Source organism: Polypterus senegalus, chromosome 17 (assembly GCF_016835505.1).
Source record: "Polypterus senegalus isolate Bchr_013 chromosome 17, ASM1683550v1, whole genome shotgun sequence".
Lineage (NCBI taxonomy): Eukaryota > Metazoa > Chordata > Cladistia > Polypteriformes > Polypteridae > Polypterus > Polypterus senegalus.
In genome coordinates, this window is record NC_053170.1 from 66,840,587 (window position 1) to 66,859,917 (window position 19,331).

Consider the following 19,331-nt stretch of genomic DNA (forward strand, 5'->3'; position numbering starts at 1 on the left):
CTATGTCTTGATTCCTTCATATTTCTTTGAGAATCTTCTTTGGCACAGGTGGAAGAATGCCCAACATGCTTTCCTTTTTTGTTGAAATGCTGTTTTTCCTCTTGGCTTTGTTGCATCTTATATTCGTGGGCTGTACAGCTACCAAACAGTCGGTTGGCGCACTAATAAGCTTGGCCTAGGGTGCAAAACAGCCTAGCACTGGCACTGCATCTAACAGCAAGTCAGGGTGATATTTATCTGGCAACCCTCTGGCACTGAAACATTCTGAGACCACCTCAATTCTTAGAATTCATTGCAAGAGATATAGTTTTAAACCTAAATACTATAAGTACCAGGTAAAAATTAACTTATGTGAATGTGATTACTTCAGGCTTTCTGTAGTTTGTTTAGTTCTTAGTTTAAATAAAGACAATAGAATTGGAGGTGGCATTATGTTTTATCATAAGATTTATTCAGCTGATAAATATAAAATCTAACACCTTTAATAATGAAAGCGTGTAAAATAAAACAAAGAATCAGGAAAGTCAAGCTAAATGAAACCCCTCTGATGAAAGCTCTACTAAAAGAATAGAAGCCAATGCAGTGCTAACATTTCAAAACTATATAGCATTGTACTGCAGAAAAACAAATTACTGTGTGGTTTTTATTTGTAGTTATGAACAAATTTGGATTTTTTTCTTGGTATTACTGGTCCCAAACCCAGGAATTGTTCCATAGATTTTCACAGGCATGATACTGGAAAGGAAGAAGTTTGTAAAAATCCCTTGGTCTCTATAGTTAGTTCTTCTGTTCCAACAATGGAGGTGAAAGTCTGCAGTAGCGTGTAAATTGATAATTCAGTGCTGGCTTGATACATTATTCTTTTGTTTCCTGGAATAAAAAGAAAAATAAGTAACTAAAGCATTTAGATTAATTCTAAGCTGCATTACATTTTCTTGTAATTAATGTTTCCATGATATTAAATAAATAAAAGATATTCATCAGAAACCATAAAAAACTGAAGTAATTTAATCAGCAACTTATCTAGAATTTTTTGATCTGATACTTTTTAATTTATTTTAATAATTGCTTTTGATTTGCCATATCTATGTCTTTTCCATTTCTTTCTCTACTCAGTGACTGTGGTTTAATTTTGTTTGCCTTGGAGTGAATGCATTGTCATATATGATGGCCAAATTCTCAGATATATTTAAAAGAGATAGAATATTTGCCTACAGAATTCTTTTCTAATTGATTGGCTGTGCAATGCTTTAGAATTTGGACTTAAAAACACCCTGTATACTGTGCATACAATTTTTTACATTGCATGTTATTGCATGACATTATGTTATGTGTTTACATTTCATTCACTTATATTTGCAAAAGCTGTATAGTGTATTGGGTTTGTAAGTGGAATTGTGCTTAATAAAGAATAAAGTGTAATTGATTGGGCCTGTTATTTGCACATCATGTGTCAATGCTGTCCTTATTTTGTGATGCTGCTAATGTTGTAGCCTACACATACATTTTTATGGCTGCTCTAAACACATGTGTTTTGACAGTCTGGTCATGGAAAGAAAATATGAACTTCTATGAAAAAGATTTCATACAATGATTTATTAATAAACTAATCATTTCTTTTCATGTGACATATTAATTGAGTTTAGAGTTTTAATAAGTTTTATTTATGACAAGCTTGTAAAAATAGCAACACTGCAAATTAGTCATATGCACATGATTTATGTGTGCGATGCACAACGATTAATACATGATCAATGTATTTAGTTCCCAAACATATTTCTGAAATATATACTGTCACACGTGTCACACATGTGAGCATGGGAGGCAGCTAAAGGGCTTGAGTAAGGGCAATCCAAACCCAGACTGGGATGTGGCAGAGTGCACTGACTCTTTATCTCTCTTTTTTCTCCCTTTCCTGAAGCCCATTCACAGGAGATTCCACCTGGCTCTCTTGACATCACTTCCAGGTCCGAGCCTACGGAAGAAGACTGGCTCCGGCCCCTGTGATGTCATGTCTGGGCTCGAGCCTATGGTTGAAGACCCTTATGAGCCTGACCCCTTTGACCTCACTTTCTGTCTTCCCCGTTAAAAGCCTCCACCTTTTTCCTATTCCTTCAGTTCTGTTTTGGATTCAGTTTTGTGCACATCAGTGCTGTTAAACATTTTGCAACTTTGCAGCCAGGATACCAATATACGGGTAGCTGCCCCAAATCTTTTTATGACTCTTAATGTCTGGTTTATGCGACAATACATATACTGTATGTAATATCAATAACAATGTGTAAAAACATCACAAATATACTTTTTATGGGCAGTCACCATTCTTAAGATATTTTCTTATGCTTCTGATCTTACACACATGAAGCGAAAGAAAACTTCATGCTTAAAGCACTTTTGCCTAGAACTACATGTGCAGCATACAATTTGTCTCATCTCCAAATCTTTTCATTTCTTCAGTTACATTTCTGCATGTATTGCTTCTTGGCAAGTCAGTTTTACTCCTAAAGTAACTATTGCAGTACAAATATAATAGTCTCATAAATTGCATAGATTTTAATTCCAAGATATGCTGACTACTGTACATTTACATGTAAGTTGTGTGTTTCTGCTAATTACTTTGAGAAGTGTGATTTCCTTAAGTAGCTAAGAATTTATTGTCAGATTAATTGTCATGTATAAACTAGAAACACTCTTTTGTAATTCATTCTGTTAACAAGTTGTCTGTTGTAAAGATAGAGAAAAACACTACTGCAAAACTACTAAAAATATAAACAATCTGCTTACTGGGATAATGAACAAAAGATAAAGTAAGCAAAACCTGAAAAGATTATATATATGCATTTTACATGTATGAAAAGAAAAAACTTTATCACAGTATATCATTTTCCTCAATATATCTCTCTATTATATAAAAAATCCTGCGACGAGACAAGACTTTTTGGAAGATTTTTTCAAGTCCTGCGAGTCAAGACTTCGGCCATGAGATGTTTTCAAGTCACGCCCTACTCTCAACCATATTGAACCACGCACGCAGTACTATCACCTCTCATGTGAATGCTTTTGACAGACACAGTTCTTGCTCTCTCAGTTCTTATAAATTTTAACGTTTACCTCACTTTAAGTTCCCAACTAAAGAAGTATTATGTCCAAATCTTATTGAAGAATTTCATCATGAAGGGTTATCAACAGTGAAAATGAGTACATGGGCAACCCTAGCACCGAGAAACGATAAAACGATGAAGTTAATATCGAATGCGTATCAATACACTATGCTGAAACAGTTGGTAGTGACTGTGCGGAAGATGAAAACATCAACTTACAATATCCCAAAGAATATCTATAACCGTTAACACCGTCTGGTCTTCCTCCGCACGAATTACTGTAGAAAGAAGGATGTATCCAAGAAAGATAATGTAGTACATCTTTAGAGACATTAGACAATGAAGGAGATCTTGATTTGCCATTCATATTAAATATTAAATATTTAAATTAAATAGCTTTTGCAAAGACAATTTACAAATCTCAGAGCCCAACATTAGAAAAAGTCGTTTTATTTAAACTAAACTAAATTCAATAACGGGTAGTTATACGTTGCATTGTCACGATGAAAGTCCAAACACAGAATCCCAATTCAATGTGATATTGACGAAAATTTAATTCAAAAAAATTTTTTACTGATGTTTTACAGTAAAAGTGTTAATTTTAAAATGTTTTTAAGTGTTAATTTCAAAGTCAAACAAACCGAAATTGTATTATGCAACAAATAACTGTAACGCAACATGAAACATAATTTACTTTCAAATTATTACGTTTTACTATTTTTTAATATGGTTAATTACTCGCTATAATGTAAAATAGTTAGTAAATTGTACATCTGCATTCCCATACATGCGCTGCCGAACTGCAAAGAGGGTAGCTCGTGGCGCAGGCACAGGGGATGGCGAGCGCTGTGATCAGGGGAAAGCCCGCTAGTCTTAAATGAAATAAAGGCTGAGATTATAGAATGGAGTAATGGACATAAAACAAAAGCTATTACACAAAAAGTAAACATATGGAAAATTAGAATGTTCCCCAAAAATATATTATAGATTCAAATTTAATATCCCACATGCTATACAATAAAGCATGTACCCATAACAAAGTAAAACTCAAAAATAAATATTCTATACATGTCAATGGATGATACAAAAATATGAAGTACATATATAGTAAAGACTTTATAAACAAATTAATTACAAATGTTCAGTAAAGCACAAAAATATTGATTACTTAAGTATTCACCCTCTTTAATATGACAAACCTAAATCATCACTGGTGCAGCTATCTGGCAGAATAAGTTACATACTTTTTTTAGGTGGAGAGCATCTTTCTGTAGTCATGGTGTTTCAGTTGATTCTAGTATAAATGCACCTATGTCTGGAAAATCCAATTTGTAGTTTTATGGACACAGTGTGCTTGCATGAACATAAGCCAAATATTGAAATTTAAAAGAGAAAACATCCCAAGCTAAATTCAACCCCAAAGCAAAAGCTATAACTGCTGCCCTAATATAATATTATATTATGCATTTATGTGTGGCACTGTGGTGTATTGAGTAGTCGTGACAGATTATGGATTTAGTGTTGGTGTTCCAATTGCATATTGTTCCAATGTCTGTGTGGTTATCTCCACAGGTGCTCTGGTTTTTTTTTTCTCCTACATCCCCAAAGATGTGCAGGTTAAATTAATTGACATGTCTAAATTAGTATGAGTATGGTGGGACCCTGAAATGAATTTGAGCCCTGTGAGGTCAGTGCTGCAGAAATGGATTGGGCCCCTGTGCTGTCCTGAATGGTTTGAGAATATTGCCTTATGCAGAATATGTGTGTAACATGTGTAATCTGTTCAACAATAAACACATACTATTTGAATAAAATATTACTGACATTTTAAAGCCAATCAGAAAGCATGTGATGAGCAGTATCACTAGTATCAGAAAACAAGCAAACCCCACTGCAATTTCTTCAATGGTAATTGGTAACAACTCTGAAAAAAAGAAAACAAAATTAGTTTAATGACAGCATAGAAAAGAAAAAAAAACTGATCCATCACCAACCTGAATTGTATGCTTTGTATTTTACCTTTTTATTACTTTGCAACAATTTAATTTTACAGTGTAATCTTTCATCAATAGTCTGTCCACCTCAGATATAAAAATACAGTTTTCAAAAACAACATTTCTTGAAGGATTCCACATATTATCAGAATGATGGTATCATTCTGTGAAAGAAGTGTTACTGTCTCATAGCTCCAGGGACTTATGTTAGGCAGCTTTCATTGTCCTCTCATGTCTAATTGTGACGTCTTTCAGACAGTCATTTTTCCTCACACATATAAGGGATGTTTATGTTAGGTTAGCTGGAAACCCCAGACTAGCCAAATTGAGAAAAACTGGATGTGTCAGTGCATGTGTCTTTATTACAAAAGACTATACTTAGATTTGTACCCAATACTGCTCAAAAGTCAACAAGCTCTCAAATCGACTGTATTTAATATGTGCTTTCATATATGATGACCTCTATCAAACTCTGGATTTGAAGTGTTCACTTAAATGAAGTGAATGGTGTGCCTCAGTGACTAATGATAAAAGGTGTTTTACATAAAGTAATACCCACAAGGGAAATTAGCTGGTATGGATGAACAAACTAAAGATATTTTGGAGACGAGAAAAAATAGTCATTATTTTGATGGTGTGCCTAGCTAAGTCCAAGCCATATGTATTTGTCATTGATGAGCTGGACTTAAAATTGTTGGTGACTGGCTATAAAAATGTACTATTAAGATGAAATCAAATAAAAGCAACTCACAAAGGATAGAAGGAAAGAATTTCAAAATTATTAGGAACAGCGCTGGCCTTATGTGTTCCAACTATAATCAGAGAATACTGCCAAAAAAATCTCTGGCATGATCTTAAGTCACTTTTGACAAATTTAGTGGTTTGAAATATGTTTTGACCTTTCTTTATTGGAGATTTGTTTTATGTTTATGGCCTTTTTATCACCTTGTTGATGAAATTGTTCTGTTGTATTGCACATTGAGACTACTGTCACATTTACAATACAATACAATGCAATTTATTTTTGTATAGCCCAAAATCACACAAGAAGTGCCGCAATGGGCTTTAACAGGCCCTGCCTCTTGACAGCCCCCCAGCCTTGATTCTCTAAGAAGACAAGAAAAAAAAAAAAAACCCTTGTAGGGAAAAAATGGAAGAAACCTTGGGAAAGGCAGTTCAAAGAGAGACCCCTTTCCAGGTAGGTTGGGCGTGCAGTGGGTGTCAAAAGGAAGGGGGTCAATACAATACAAAGAACAAATCCTCAATACTGTATAGTATAAAAATAAAAATTTTAAAAGTACAGAGCAGAATTTAACAGTAGATGATATCACATAATATGATTTGGATTTGTTTAGAGTCCCAGTGTCCTCATCCATCAAGCTGCCTCCCCCATTTGGCCATTCCACAGCTGAAACAGCGCTGGGCCAGCCAATCCAATGAAAGGACCCCTCTTTCCTATGATTCCTGTGATCCCCCATCAGGGATGACTTTACCTTGGCAGGTGGGTCGTGGCACCAAATGCCACATTTCAAGTGTTATCATTGTTGTCCATGAATTAGTTGTACATATGAATGTTACATGCCATCTTATTTAATTGTGATGGGTTGATGAGGCTTTACCTGAATTAAAGGTAAGACTTTGTGAAAAGAATAAGAAGTATGCTTTTTGTAAATAATTACAGGCTCACAATACAGCTTTCTTGATTATGATTTACAAAAGTCTAACTTATCTATTCATCATTCTCAATCTTTTTTCATAGCTCATGATGGAATGGCAGCCTAGTAGCACATCTCAGGGCTTTGGCCAGTGCTGATGTTATCTTTTATGTAACATGGAGACCAGAACTGCACATGGTGTTCCTGATGAGGCATCACAAGTTCTTGACACACATGCTATTAAATGCAAAATCTTCTATTGCATTAGATATACAGTACATTATAGTACTTAATCCATAATGTATACTGTCTATGTTTGGACATTATTAACATTAATAAACCCATTATGATTCTTACAAATATGATATAAATGTATATTTTCACCCTTCCACAACCCAGTTGTGTAACTCTTAACATTTTTACTTCCTAGGTGCAAAATCTTATATTTATTTACATTAAATGTCATCTGTCACATATCTGCTGTAGTCATTGTTTACTGTCTTTTACAAATTTATCCAGCTTGTTAGTAACCTTCCTATTTGAATGATTTACCTATATTAAAATGAAGAGATGACCTAGCACTAATCCTTGGATAAACTGAGACGCTTCCTCAGTTATGTAACCTGGAGTCCTCAGGTGTTTTAGGTCTTTTAGAATCAGACACCCTCATTCCAGGTGACCCAGCCAGGGGTGATCAATTCCCAGCTTGTGTCCCAGCAGTAACTGACCACAGGGCCTTCCTCTTTTGGTTGTTACTGTGGTATCAATGATTATCCTAATGACCTTCTTCTGTGCTAGCTTCACCACACCCAACTAGGACACAATTTTACAGAGCAATTGTCCTGCAAAGCCCCAATAGCCCACCTCTATTGGCTCACAGTGGGCTTTCCTCTCATATGTCTCTTCCATGCACTCTTCCCAGGGTATGGCAAGTTCTAACATGATTACCTTTTTGATAGACTTCGAGAAGATGACTGTGTCTCAATGGAGTTATAGCAATGTGTTCAGGAAACCTTAGCTGCTTGCCCAAATATACACTTAACTGCCAGTCTGCAGATAAGGTGAGGAGGCCTGTTGCTGGTCTTGGCTCTGGGGTGAGCTTTTTTCCAGTTCTGACAAAGGAAATGATCTTCTTTGGGTGGTTGTGCTTGCTGGTGGAAATGGCTAAGGTTATTACCTCAGCAACTGCTCTGAGTACCTGGAAATGTTACCAGGGGTAACAGCCTTCTCCAAGGGCATTTGGGCAGTTGCGGAGAATATGTTTGCAAAGAGCACAGGATGGTGTTTTGATTTTCTTCAAACATAGAGGTTTGCTAGACTTAGTAGACCATTATATATAGCCATGATCTGTAAGCAGACATGCTGGAAATCTGCCCGCAGGATGTTTTTTCCCTTGTAACCTTGCACTATAATTCAGATTCTTCTCATGTCTAGACTCCTTGTTGACTCTGACGCACAATCCTGCTAGCTGTCTCTTCCTCCACACATGCTCTTACCTGATCTGAATCAGACTGTGTCTCTGATTGCACTGGGCTTTCTTAATCTGCCTCATTAGGAAGTAGCCCAGAGCAGCTCGACCTGTAGCCACATTTCCCACAGACTGTCTGTGCCTTAGCTGAGACTCTGCAACTTCCAATGCATTGGCTGCCCTCCACTCCCTGCCTATTCTGACCTCAATCCCAGGAGAGGGAACCTTGGGGCCTCTCTCGTCTGCAACACCAACACCTCCTCTGCCAGGCTACTGAAAGGCAAGCACAGGCAAGACATAGCCACCTGTGAAGGTAGTTACCAATCCTACTCTCCAGAGACTCAACAGTTGACATGGGGTTCTCATATACAAGCAGATGCCACAATATCTTGGTAAATACAAGCCATGAATCTTCCTAGTAGGCCTGATTTGTCCAGCTTTGTGAGCCAGCCACCAAGGTCTTTCATGGTCTTCTTGTCCGAAAGCCAAGGCTCTTCACTGGTTGCTCTATGATAGATGAAATAGTTGTCCACTACTCAGCCCCTCCTTAGCATCAAGGTTTACTATGTTTTAAAATCATCCTTGCTTAATTGATGAGCTCTCTAGGCCATGGAGGATCCATCTGGCACCTGGCACTGATGTTGTCATTATTATCAGATTGTCCATGGATGATCTGGCTGGGGTTGTCACAACCCAGACTTGTTTTAGGACCTGTGCACTCAAATGCTACTGATTTGGCAGTCATATTTATGGTGAGGGCAAAAAGGATAGTGGAGATGGTATAGTCTCTTAAAATGCCTTTTCCAGACTGTTCCAACTCAAAACAATGGACCCAGAAGTGACTCTTAGCCTGAAATTTGTATAAAATTCAGTATAAGTTGTATGATGTCACTAGGAACGTGGTGTCTATACAGAGCTATCTCAATCAGGCTGAATGGCATGGGCTCATAATCATTGGTAAGTCTAATCACTGAACAACTAGGCCTCCTTTTTCATTCACAGGCTTTTTCGAATCAGTTGTGTGACAACACCAGTGTGCCTCAAACAGCTAAACACTCCTGGAACCCCACTCTCTCCCATCCTCACCAATGTATACCTTGTTTTTAACATTAACTAATTTCCCTGTAGAATATATTGTTCCTTTCTGAATTTAAAACAAGTAGTGAAAAGTAGTGAATTGCATGTACTTTACTGTACTTGACTAGATTAGGTAGGGAATTATACATTTTAAAGTATTTCTAAATGCAAATACTGAAAGAAAAGCATGCCTATTTAAAGATACTACATAAACATCATTATATTTTCAAGGTGAGTCATTACAAAGTACAATTGATTGTCTATGTTTAAAATCCAGAGTTCAAAGAAGCCAATGAAAAACAAAAACTACACGCAAAAATCTGAGAGTCATAGGTCATAGTCTGAAGTGCAAAGTATTTTAACAGATAATGCAATGAGCGTGCAGTTTTTCTCTGGCGCTGTAGGTGAAGGCATCTCAGAACTTCAAGGTGTAATGGTCCAGCGTATAGGCCAAGAACTGACTGTGCAGTGTACGCTTTAAATCTAGTCAGCAGTGACTTTGTTTCTGCCACACATGAAGATACTGGAGCAGTGGAAGATATAGTGGAAACTTTTTGGTGCAGTGACAGCAGCGACACACTTTATAAAACAACATATGGTACTATATTACTGCTCACATTTAGAAGAGCTGTCCAGTCTCAAGAACATAAGACAAAACTGCTTCATTATGCAGAAAAGACTGGATCCCAACTTCTATATAAATACTGTATATGGGCACTTGCAAAATGTTTAGAGTCACTATTTAAGTAAGGCTACAGCAAAAATCCCCACACTGAGAATTGTAATGACGAGTGCATAGAAAATTAGAACATTTGAACAATCTAGATAAGAACAGGCCATTCAACCTAACAAAGCTTGCCAGTCCTATCCAATTAATTCTTAACAAAAAAAAATCAAGTCTAATTTTGAAAGTCACTAAAGTTATGTACCATGCTATTTGGCAGCTTATTCCAAGTGTCTGTGGTTCTCTGTGTTAAGAAAAACTTCTTAATGTTGATGTGAAATTTACCCTTGACAAGTTTCCAACTATGTCTCCGTGTTCTTGATGAACTCATTTTAAAATAACAGTCTCGATCCACTGTACTAATTCCCTTCATAATTTTAAACACTTCAATCATGTCATTTTTTAATCTTCTTTTGCTTAAAGTGAAAGGCTCAGCACTTTTAATCTTTCTTCAAAATTCATCCCCTGTAGTCCTGGAATGAACCTAGTCCCTCTTCTCTGGACCTTTTCTAGTGCTGCTATGTCATTTTGTAGCCTGGAGACCAAAACTGCACACAATACTCTAGATGAGGCCTCACCAGTGCATTATAAAGCTTGAACATAACCTCCTTGGACTTGTACTCCACATATTGTGCTGTTTAACCTAACATTCTGTTTGCCTTCTTAACACTAGAATCCCCAAAGCCTATGAAAAAAGTCATAATCCCGGGCCACCTTAAATTCCTTCGCACCTCTCCATTAGCGTCTTTTGTTTTGCAACATTGTTGATCAGCACAAGCAGCAAGCAGCCTGCCATTCCATCGCCCACTGCCACAGCTCAAATCAGACAAAAAGTTCTCCCAGCTCAAGTCTGTTTATCTGGGTGTGAGATGCCTGGAGTTGTATAGGGTAAATAATATATAGTTATTTGGAACACATGCATTTAAAATGTGTTCTTTGTCTACAACGATCTGGGTAAATGTAGGATGACAGAAAATGTGAAGCAAGAACTGTTGAACGCATAGTTTAAACAGAAACTTTTTATATGTTATAGTACTAATGACAAAATGTTGACGTGAAGTGTATAATGTGTGACGACTGAAGAAATATCTAATAAACACTTTCACAAAAGGTACAATTATAACACAACAAGGGTGCTTTTCTTTAAGAATATATTCAAGAATATAACCAAAGAAAATGAAATCAGGTTAGAAATCGATCCTGAGATGATCGCTTGGCTGGTGCAGAGGTAAGAACTGCTGACTCATAACTAAGAGGTTGCAGGTTCAATTCTGGCTTCTTCCGAGGTTTACCATTTTGAGTAGTGAGCTGCTCTTATTGTTACTATTATAGAATAAAAACATACACTTGATTTGACTCTATAACAGCACCACCCACACCAGTATGTATGTATGTATGTATGGACTGGGTGTTGGGCAAGATTGTGGGGTCCAGCAGCTGTGGGGCACCTGTTGGTGAAGAAAGATTCATGGATCTTGACTTTGCTGACGATGCTGTGATCTTCGTGGAGTCAATGGAGGCTCTGATCAGGGCGTTCAAGACACTGAGCGAGGAGTCTGAGTGGCTGGGCTTGCAAGGGTCCTGGATAAAAACCAAGATCCAGGCCATTAATGACCTCTTGGGAGCAGCCATCAGCAGTGTGTCCATTTGCGGAGAGAGTGTCGACCTTGTCGAGAGGTTTACTTACCTTGGTAGTGACATTCATGTCTGGTGACTCTTCCTATGAAGTCAGTAGACAGAGTGGGAGAACATGGGGAGATCATGAGGTCGCTGGAAAGGGGTGTGTGGCACTCCCGATATTTATGCAAAAGGACGAAGGTCCATGTCTTTAGAGTCCTGGTGCTTCCTGTCTTGCTATGTGGCTGGACTCCTTTGGTACTGTGTCTCTCTGGAAAATCCTTGGGTACTGTTGGTTTGACTTTGTGTCGAACGAGCGGTTGCTCACAGAGTCCCGAATGAGGCACATTACCTGCTTGTGAGGGAGCGTCAGTTATGGCACTACGGCCATGTGACGTGTTTCCCAGAGGGTGATCTGGCTTGTAAGATCCTCATTGCTGGGGACCCGAGTGGCTGGACCAGGCCAAGGGGTTGCCCACGTAACACCTGGCTGCTGCAGATAGAGGGTCATTTCCGGAGGGTAGGACTGGACCGCATGTCTGCCTGGATGGTTGCAAACCGGGATCCTGAGTTGTTTTTTTATCGCATAGTGGGTGCAGCAACGCACCGTATCAGTGCATGCTTCCCAACTTGACTTGACTTGTAACAGCCAGTGTCAATTTATGGTACTTGTAAAGATTAGCATTTTTTCAGTCCCTTTCACACTCTCCCTGATCTGACAGTGCTGTTTACAAATAAAAAGAGGTGAACTTAGATGAGGATGAGTGATCTACATTGGAGAAAGAGAACAAAAGCCCTCCCTGCAAGAAATGTTCAGTCACACATAAGAACAATGCAACTGCACGAGGCGTAAAGGCGAAAGATGGCACCATTTGAATGCAGCAACAGGTCGGGCATCATCATGGCAGTGAATCTGCCTTTCAACAAAACAGCAGGACCTACAGAGCTTGCCAAGGAATCGTGCAAAGTTCCTTTTGCGATTACGTTTTTTGATGGTCTTTATATGAAAAACATTTATATGTGATTTATATAAACGCCACATTGAATATTTTTTGCTTATCTTCCTACAGAGTAAAGACAAAGTAGACTACAGACGTTCCTGTGCTTGAACGACATAAGCATGCTGACAAAGTACATATGCAGTGCCACTCCTTATTTAGGAAAAGAACCATTATGTAAGGTGCAGGTAGAAGGTACAACTTTCACTATGTCCACTATGACTCATAAATCCTTCTCATAAGGTGTACTCTCAATTTTCAGACTGCCTATTGTGTATTCAAACCTAACATTTTTACTTCTTATGTGTAATACTTTACATTTACCAACATTAAATTTCATCTGCCACAAATCTGCCCAAGCCTGCATGCTGCCTAAGTCCTTCTATAACGATTTAGCAGATTCCAAATTATCTGCAAATCCACCTATCTTGGTATCATCTGCTAACTTAACCAGCTTGTTACTTATATTTCTATCTAAATCATTTATATGTAAGGTTTCTAAACTCTTTTGGGACTTGCCCTAACGGGAAGATACGCTGAAGAGCATCCTGAAGCATGATCGGGAAGATCGTGGAAGATAGCCTATCAGTTGTTGGGGCAACCGCAGGCTCGCAGCTCTGTAGCAGCTTGCAGCGAAAGCAAATCCGAGCTGACTGCGTTCACGCTATAAGTATCTGTCGTCGATGGGTGATGCAAAGAACATTATAAATGCAGGAACAGTATTACAGTACATAGCCACTAACTGGGCCACAACCCTGCCTGATTGCTGTGTCTGTGTATAGAAGGGTAGATCCCGCTACAATAAATAACCAGGCTGTTACTGTTTCAAGTTGTATGAAGCTGGTTTTCCTAATGTACTGAGACTCAGCTTCATGTTTTGGGGTGCAAGACAGGGATTCACACATTACAATATATATTAAAAATAGCACAGGCCCTAGCATTGACCCCTGTAAAACATCACTCTTAACATCAGCCAATTCTGATAATGTTCCTCACACCATCACCCTCTGCTTCCTTTGTCTGAGCCAATTCTAGACCCATCTACAAAACATCACCTTGAAATCCCACTTCTCTTAGTTTGATGCCCAGCCTCTCATGTGGCACCTTATGAAATAAATAATATCATATGCTCCACTTTGATCTTATCCTTTTGTTGTTTCCTCATAGAATTCCAGCATGTTGGTAAAACACAACCTCCCTCTTCTGAACATATGTTGACTGTTCAGAAAAACTCCTGTACTTGCCATGTGCTACTCAATCTTATCCTTAATAATTCCTTTAATTAATTTTCCTAAGATGCACGTTAAGCTTACTGGCCTATAATTGTTTGGTTCTACCCAGTCACCCTTGTTATATAACGGGATAATATTTGTCATTTTCCATTCCTTCGAAATCTCCGCAATGCATAGTGACTTTCTAAAAATATGTGATAAGGGTTTATACTGTATATTGTGATGTGTGAGTCATTGTCTTACAACCCAGAAAGGAGGTTGAGTCTCGGTACTTTAGCAAAATCTGGTTTATTCAGCTTGAAAGAGGAAAAACACTGTTATTTATTATAGCGGGATCTACCACTCTCCTTTATTCAGGCATAGCAAGCAGGTCGGGGCCAGGTTAGTAGCCAAGTTATACTGTTCACTACATTTATAATGTCCCATACATTACCCATTGGCGAAAGCTGCTTATAGCACGACTGCAATCAGTTTGTAGTTCTCTCTGTGGCGCTATGCTGGGGTACTGCGAACCTGCGGTTCCCTCAGTGACGGACAAGCAGTCTTCCACAGACGCAGCAATCATGCTTTGGCGTGTTGTCCCATTGTGGGGTGGGGAGAGGGTACCAAAAGAGTTCAGAAACCTCACAATATGTACTTGCTAGCCTCCTTAAGAACTGGAGGTTAAATATTATTTGGTCCCGGTGATTTTCTTGACTTCAGCCTATTTATTCTAAACAGTTCTTCTTTCTCTACAATTTCTAAATCACTCAGAACCTCCTTAGAAGTCCTAATTATTGCTGGAAGGTTATCTACTTCCTCACTTGTGAAGGCCTGAGAAAAATGTAAGTTTAAAGGATCCACTATTTCACTGTCTGTATCTTTTAATTCCCCTTTACTATTCCTGATGCATTTCACCTCCTTCTTGACTGTTCTTTTACTACTAAAATACTGAAAGAATCTGTTCGGGTCATCTTTCTCCTTATCTGCTGTATTCCTCTCCAACTGTCTTTTAAACTTAGTAATATCCTTCTTAATGGTTGCCCTCATGTTCTCATATGATTAATAGGATTCATTTTGGAGTTATTAATATTAGACATCTTATCACCAGAATCCCTAAAGCCTACAAAAAAACAAGTAATCCCGGGCCACTTTAAATTCCTTCACACCCCTCGTCATCAGCATCTTTTGTTTAGCAAATGTGTTGATCAGCACAAGCAGCAAGCATCCTGCTATCGCACACCTGCACCACCCCTCCAACGACGGTGCTGAAATTAGTCACAAACTTTTCCCAACTCAAGTCTCCTTATTGTGGTGTGAGGTGCCGGGATTTATATTGGGTAGATAATATATCAGCAGCAAGCAGCCTGCCATTCTATCCCCCCACCGCTGCAGCTCAAGTCGGACAAAAAATTCTCCCAGCTCAAGTCTGTTTATCCGGGTGTGAGGCGCCTGGAGTTGCATAGCGTAAATAATATATTGTCATTTGGAATACATACATTTCATGTGTGTTCTATGTCTACAAAGATCTATGTAAGTGTAGGATGACGCAAAATGCAAGGCAAGAAATGCTGAACACATACCTAAAGCAAAAACTTTTTCCATGTTATACTAATAATGATGTGAATTGTCATTCAATTTACATGTTTCTGTCAATGAGTTAAAAACCCAAGCTCAAATGTCAATCGACAGAAAGCTGATATGTATTCTTGGATGGTGCAGTGGTATGAACTGCTGCCTTATAAACAAAAGGTTCAGGGTTTGAATCTGGGCGCTCTGCGTTTTAAGTAGTGAGCTGCTATTATTATTACTATAATGTAATAAAAACATATTCAGTTTTATTTTGTCAGTGACGTTCATATGGTACAACGAACTTGTCTCTCCCACTTTGGGTTGATGACATTTATCTCCATTCTTTTCACAAGAGCAGTGATGACCACAGTTTGTGCTGTGGTTGATGCCAGCTTAGAACTATTTGTTGTTCCGGCAATCAAAGATACGATGTCCTGTGACCGGTATCAGACTGGACAAAGGCAGAATCGTAAAAACAGAAAGCTTCATCACAGCGCTTTCACTGGCTAATAGACTGCTGCACTGCAACTCAACTCTGCTTGGCACCATAAGTAAAATCGGACTTCCACCTGTAGCTAAAGGTCACTTTAGTACGCAAAGAATATGCCACACTAGTGTTTAGATCTGGCAGTGCCATGCTTATAGTGTATGTGCTCAAAACGAAGAAGTCTGTCTGCATTTTTAGTAACATGCACCATAACACAGAGTACAGGCAAGATCGAAAAAAAATGTTCAAATGACAACTCAAGTTCAAATGGCATAGCATTTTCAAATAGTGATGTTTTCATGTATAAATTTGTGTGTGCATGTAAGAGAAAGGCAGAGACAGATTTGATCTCATTCAAGTGGTTACTGGAATATAAAATAAACACTTTCGCAAAGGTATAATGAAATAAGTGTGTTTCTATTCAAGAATAAAACTGAATAACACAAAATTGGCTCTGTTTTTAGGCAAAATTGTGAGTGAGCCCACTCCTTTGGCTGAGAAGCAACCCCACACATGAATGGTCTCAGGATGCTTTACTGTTGGCATGACACAGGACTAATGGTAGCGCTCACCTTTTTTTCTCCGGAAAATCTTTTTTCTATATGCCCCAAACAATCGGAAAGGGGATTCATCAGAGAAAATGACTTCACCCCAGTCCTCAGCTGTCCAATCCCTGTAACTTTTTCAGAATATCAGTCTGTCCCTGATGTTCTTCTTGGAGAGAAGTGGCTTCTTTTCTGCCCTTCTTAACACCAGGCCATCCTCCAAAAGTCTTTGCCTCACTGTGCGTGCAGATGCACTCGCACCTCCCTGCTGCCACTCCTGAGCAAGCTCTGCACTGGTGGTGCCCGAATCCTGAGCAATGAATAAAGAGTGGTACTAAAACATCCTCCGAGAGCAACTTCTTCCAACTATACAAGAACAGTTTGGTGATGAGCAATGCCTTTTCCAGCATGATTGAGCATCATGCCATAAGGCAAAAGTGATAACTAAGTGGCTAGGGGAACAAAACATGTGAATATTCGGTCCATGGCCAGGAAACTCCACAGACCTTAATCCCATTGAGAACGTGTGGTCAATCCTTAAGAGGTGGGTGGACATACAAAAACTCACAAATACTGACAAACTCCAAGCATTGATTATGCGAGAATTGTGCTGCCGTCAGTCAGGATTTGTCCCAGAAGTTGATTGACAGCATGCCAGGGTGAATTGTAGAGATCTTGAAAAAGAAGTGCCAACACTGCAAATATTGACTCTTTGCATAAACTTAATGTAATTGTCAACAAAAGCCTTCAAAAATTATGAAATGCTTGTAATTATACTTTGGTATACCATACAAACATTTGACAAAAATATCTACAAACACTGAAGCAGCAGTCATCAGCAGTGAAAACCAATACTTGTGCCATTTTCAAAACTTTTGGCCATGACTGTAAATAGTTTTGTTTATCTACTGATAGTTCATGTTATATATTTTTAGTTTTTCAACACTCATGTATTTAAGGATATGGAGCACAATCACAAGAATTTTACTGCAGCTTGTTCTTCTAAGTTCACATTTGATGTTTACAAAGAACATATTAACTGTGCCTTGAGTTTTTAAAATTTACTTCTCTATGCTAGTTCTATTCAGATTGCTCCTGCTTAATATCAACATGATTCAAAGGTGTTTTCTCCATTAGACCACTTTATTTACAAAACTGTAAGCTTTTCTCTCCACTCAGATCTTTGCTGTATATTTTATAATAATAACTACAAACTGCATTGTCAGCTGATTTTAAGAGCTGATTTTGATTACTTGATTACCATGCATGATACCATTTGAAATTTGAAATATACGGCTTGCTTCAGTGATGTGCACTACTAGTGTAAAATACTGAGATGAGTGAGGTCAGCCGGTTTATAATAATAATCTAAATAATACAGCAGTTATATAATAATTGCAATTAGTATTGTGCAAGTCTAGTAATAAAAACATGTTGACTTGTTTTCATAAATTTAATTCTCATTCTAGGGAGGGAAAGTATGAGGCACTTTATAGTTGATGAAGGACCCAATTTGTTAGAAGTAGACAATAATTACAGTTGAATACCACCAGGTTGTTATATGTTTTATTTTGGATTTTGTTTGGATAGTTTTCTTGTGTTGCAAATACTGTAGCGGCTGGAGGTGCTAACCCAATGTAAAGACACAATTAACACACACTGCAGTATAGGAGGAGGCGGGGTGATGAGTGGAGAGGCAACAGTTATGTATATAGTTTAAGCACATTCAATAACGAAGTTAGTAGTTTTTGCCTGCTTCGAGAAAATGTTATCTGGCATGTTTTCTTCCTTTGCAGGGCGCTACAGTGGTGACCTCTTCCAGAGTTACATTATACATGCCTGCCAACACGATTTTGGAACAGTAAGCCACAGCATGGTTCACCCAAGCAGAGACACAGTTTGTGTTGTAAGACATTACAGCAGAAGACACAAGGTACTAGTATGTTGTTGCAGCTCTCGGCGGCTCCATGGTATTCAGGGTAGTGAGTATCCTTGAAAATCCCCTGGATATGGACAAGTATGTAACCTTAAAGGCATACCTTTAAATGAAAATATGGCGTTACAGAGTCAGAGCAGGCACGGCGACTGCTCTCATTGCCAGGCCTCAGAAATGTGAAGCACTCTACATTGATGGATCAACACGTTAGCTTTTCTAGGCACCCATAAGTCTTGTTTTATATTTAGAGAACTGTTTCTGCACCAGATGCCAGAAAAAATGCTCACTGCCCTGGCCAGAGTGTCAGTTGTTGACTACCAAAAGTTAGCCACGATGGCTGACAGCCTACACTCTGTTTTGCAGAGCTATCTTTCTCCTGCAACCCTCGTCAGGCCCATTAGCAAGCCTGCAGCTCGCATTGCTCTTCCTCTTCCTGCCACGATCCTGACAACTGATCTGTGTTTTTACCATGCCCGATTTGGCAAGAACGCAAATAAATGCCACCCTCCTTGTAAGTTTAGCCTAGCTGGGTCGGTCAACACTAGCTCATTAGATCCTGCAGACAACCTGCTTTACATAACAGATGCCCAGTCCGGCTGCGGTTTTCAATGTGATACTGGTGCAGAAGTGAGTGTGCTTCCTGCATCATCTATTGATGTGGCTTCAGGGAGAGAAGAGCCTGTTTTGGCTGCAAATGGTATCACCATCCCCACCTATCGAACACAGCATACCACCTTATCTTTCAGTGATATACGTTTCCATTGGGCATTTGTCTTGGCCAAGGTGGCCAGGCCGCTACTGGGTGCAGATTTCCTGTGTGCAAACGGTTTGCAGGTTGATATTAAGAACAGTCACCTCGTAGATGCAAAGGACTTTTCCACCCTTCTCTGCACACTCAGCAGTGTTACAACCTCCGCCCTGTACGATATGATGGCTCCGACTTGTG

General features: G+C 38.7%; 1 protein-coding gene across 3 annotated transcripts in view; it reads right to left on the reverse strand.

Annotated features, from left to right (window-relative positions):
* Positions 1–424: 424 nt before the first annotated feature.
* The window catches only part of si:dkey-93h22.7 (zwei Ig domain protein zig-1), a 60,238-nt gene continuing 41,331 nt past the window's right edge, over positions 425–19,331 (reverse strand). The window contains exons 7-8 of one of the 3 annotated variants that reach the window (XM_039739995.1): positions 4,926–5,025; positions 730–870 (exon numbers count right to left, since the gene is read on the reverse strand). In XM_039739995.1, the coding sequence (XP_039595929.1) occupies positions 837–870; positions 4,926–5,025 (134 nt within the window). In that variant the 3' untranslated portion in view covers positions 730–836. Of the gene's footprint in view, positions 871–4,925; positions 5,026–16,491; positions 16,760–19,331 lie in introns of those variants that run through there. The other 2 variants (XM_039739993.1, XM_039739992.1) reach the window with 2 other exon arrangements.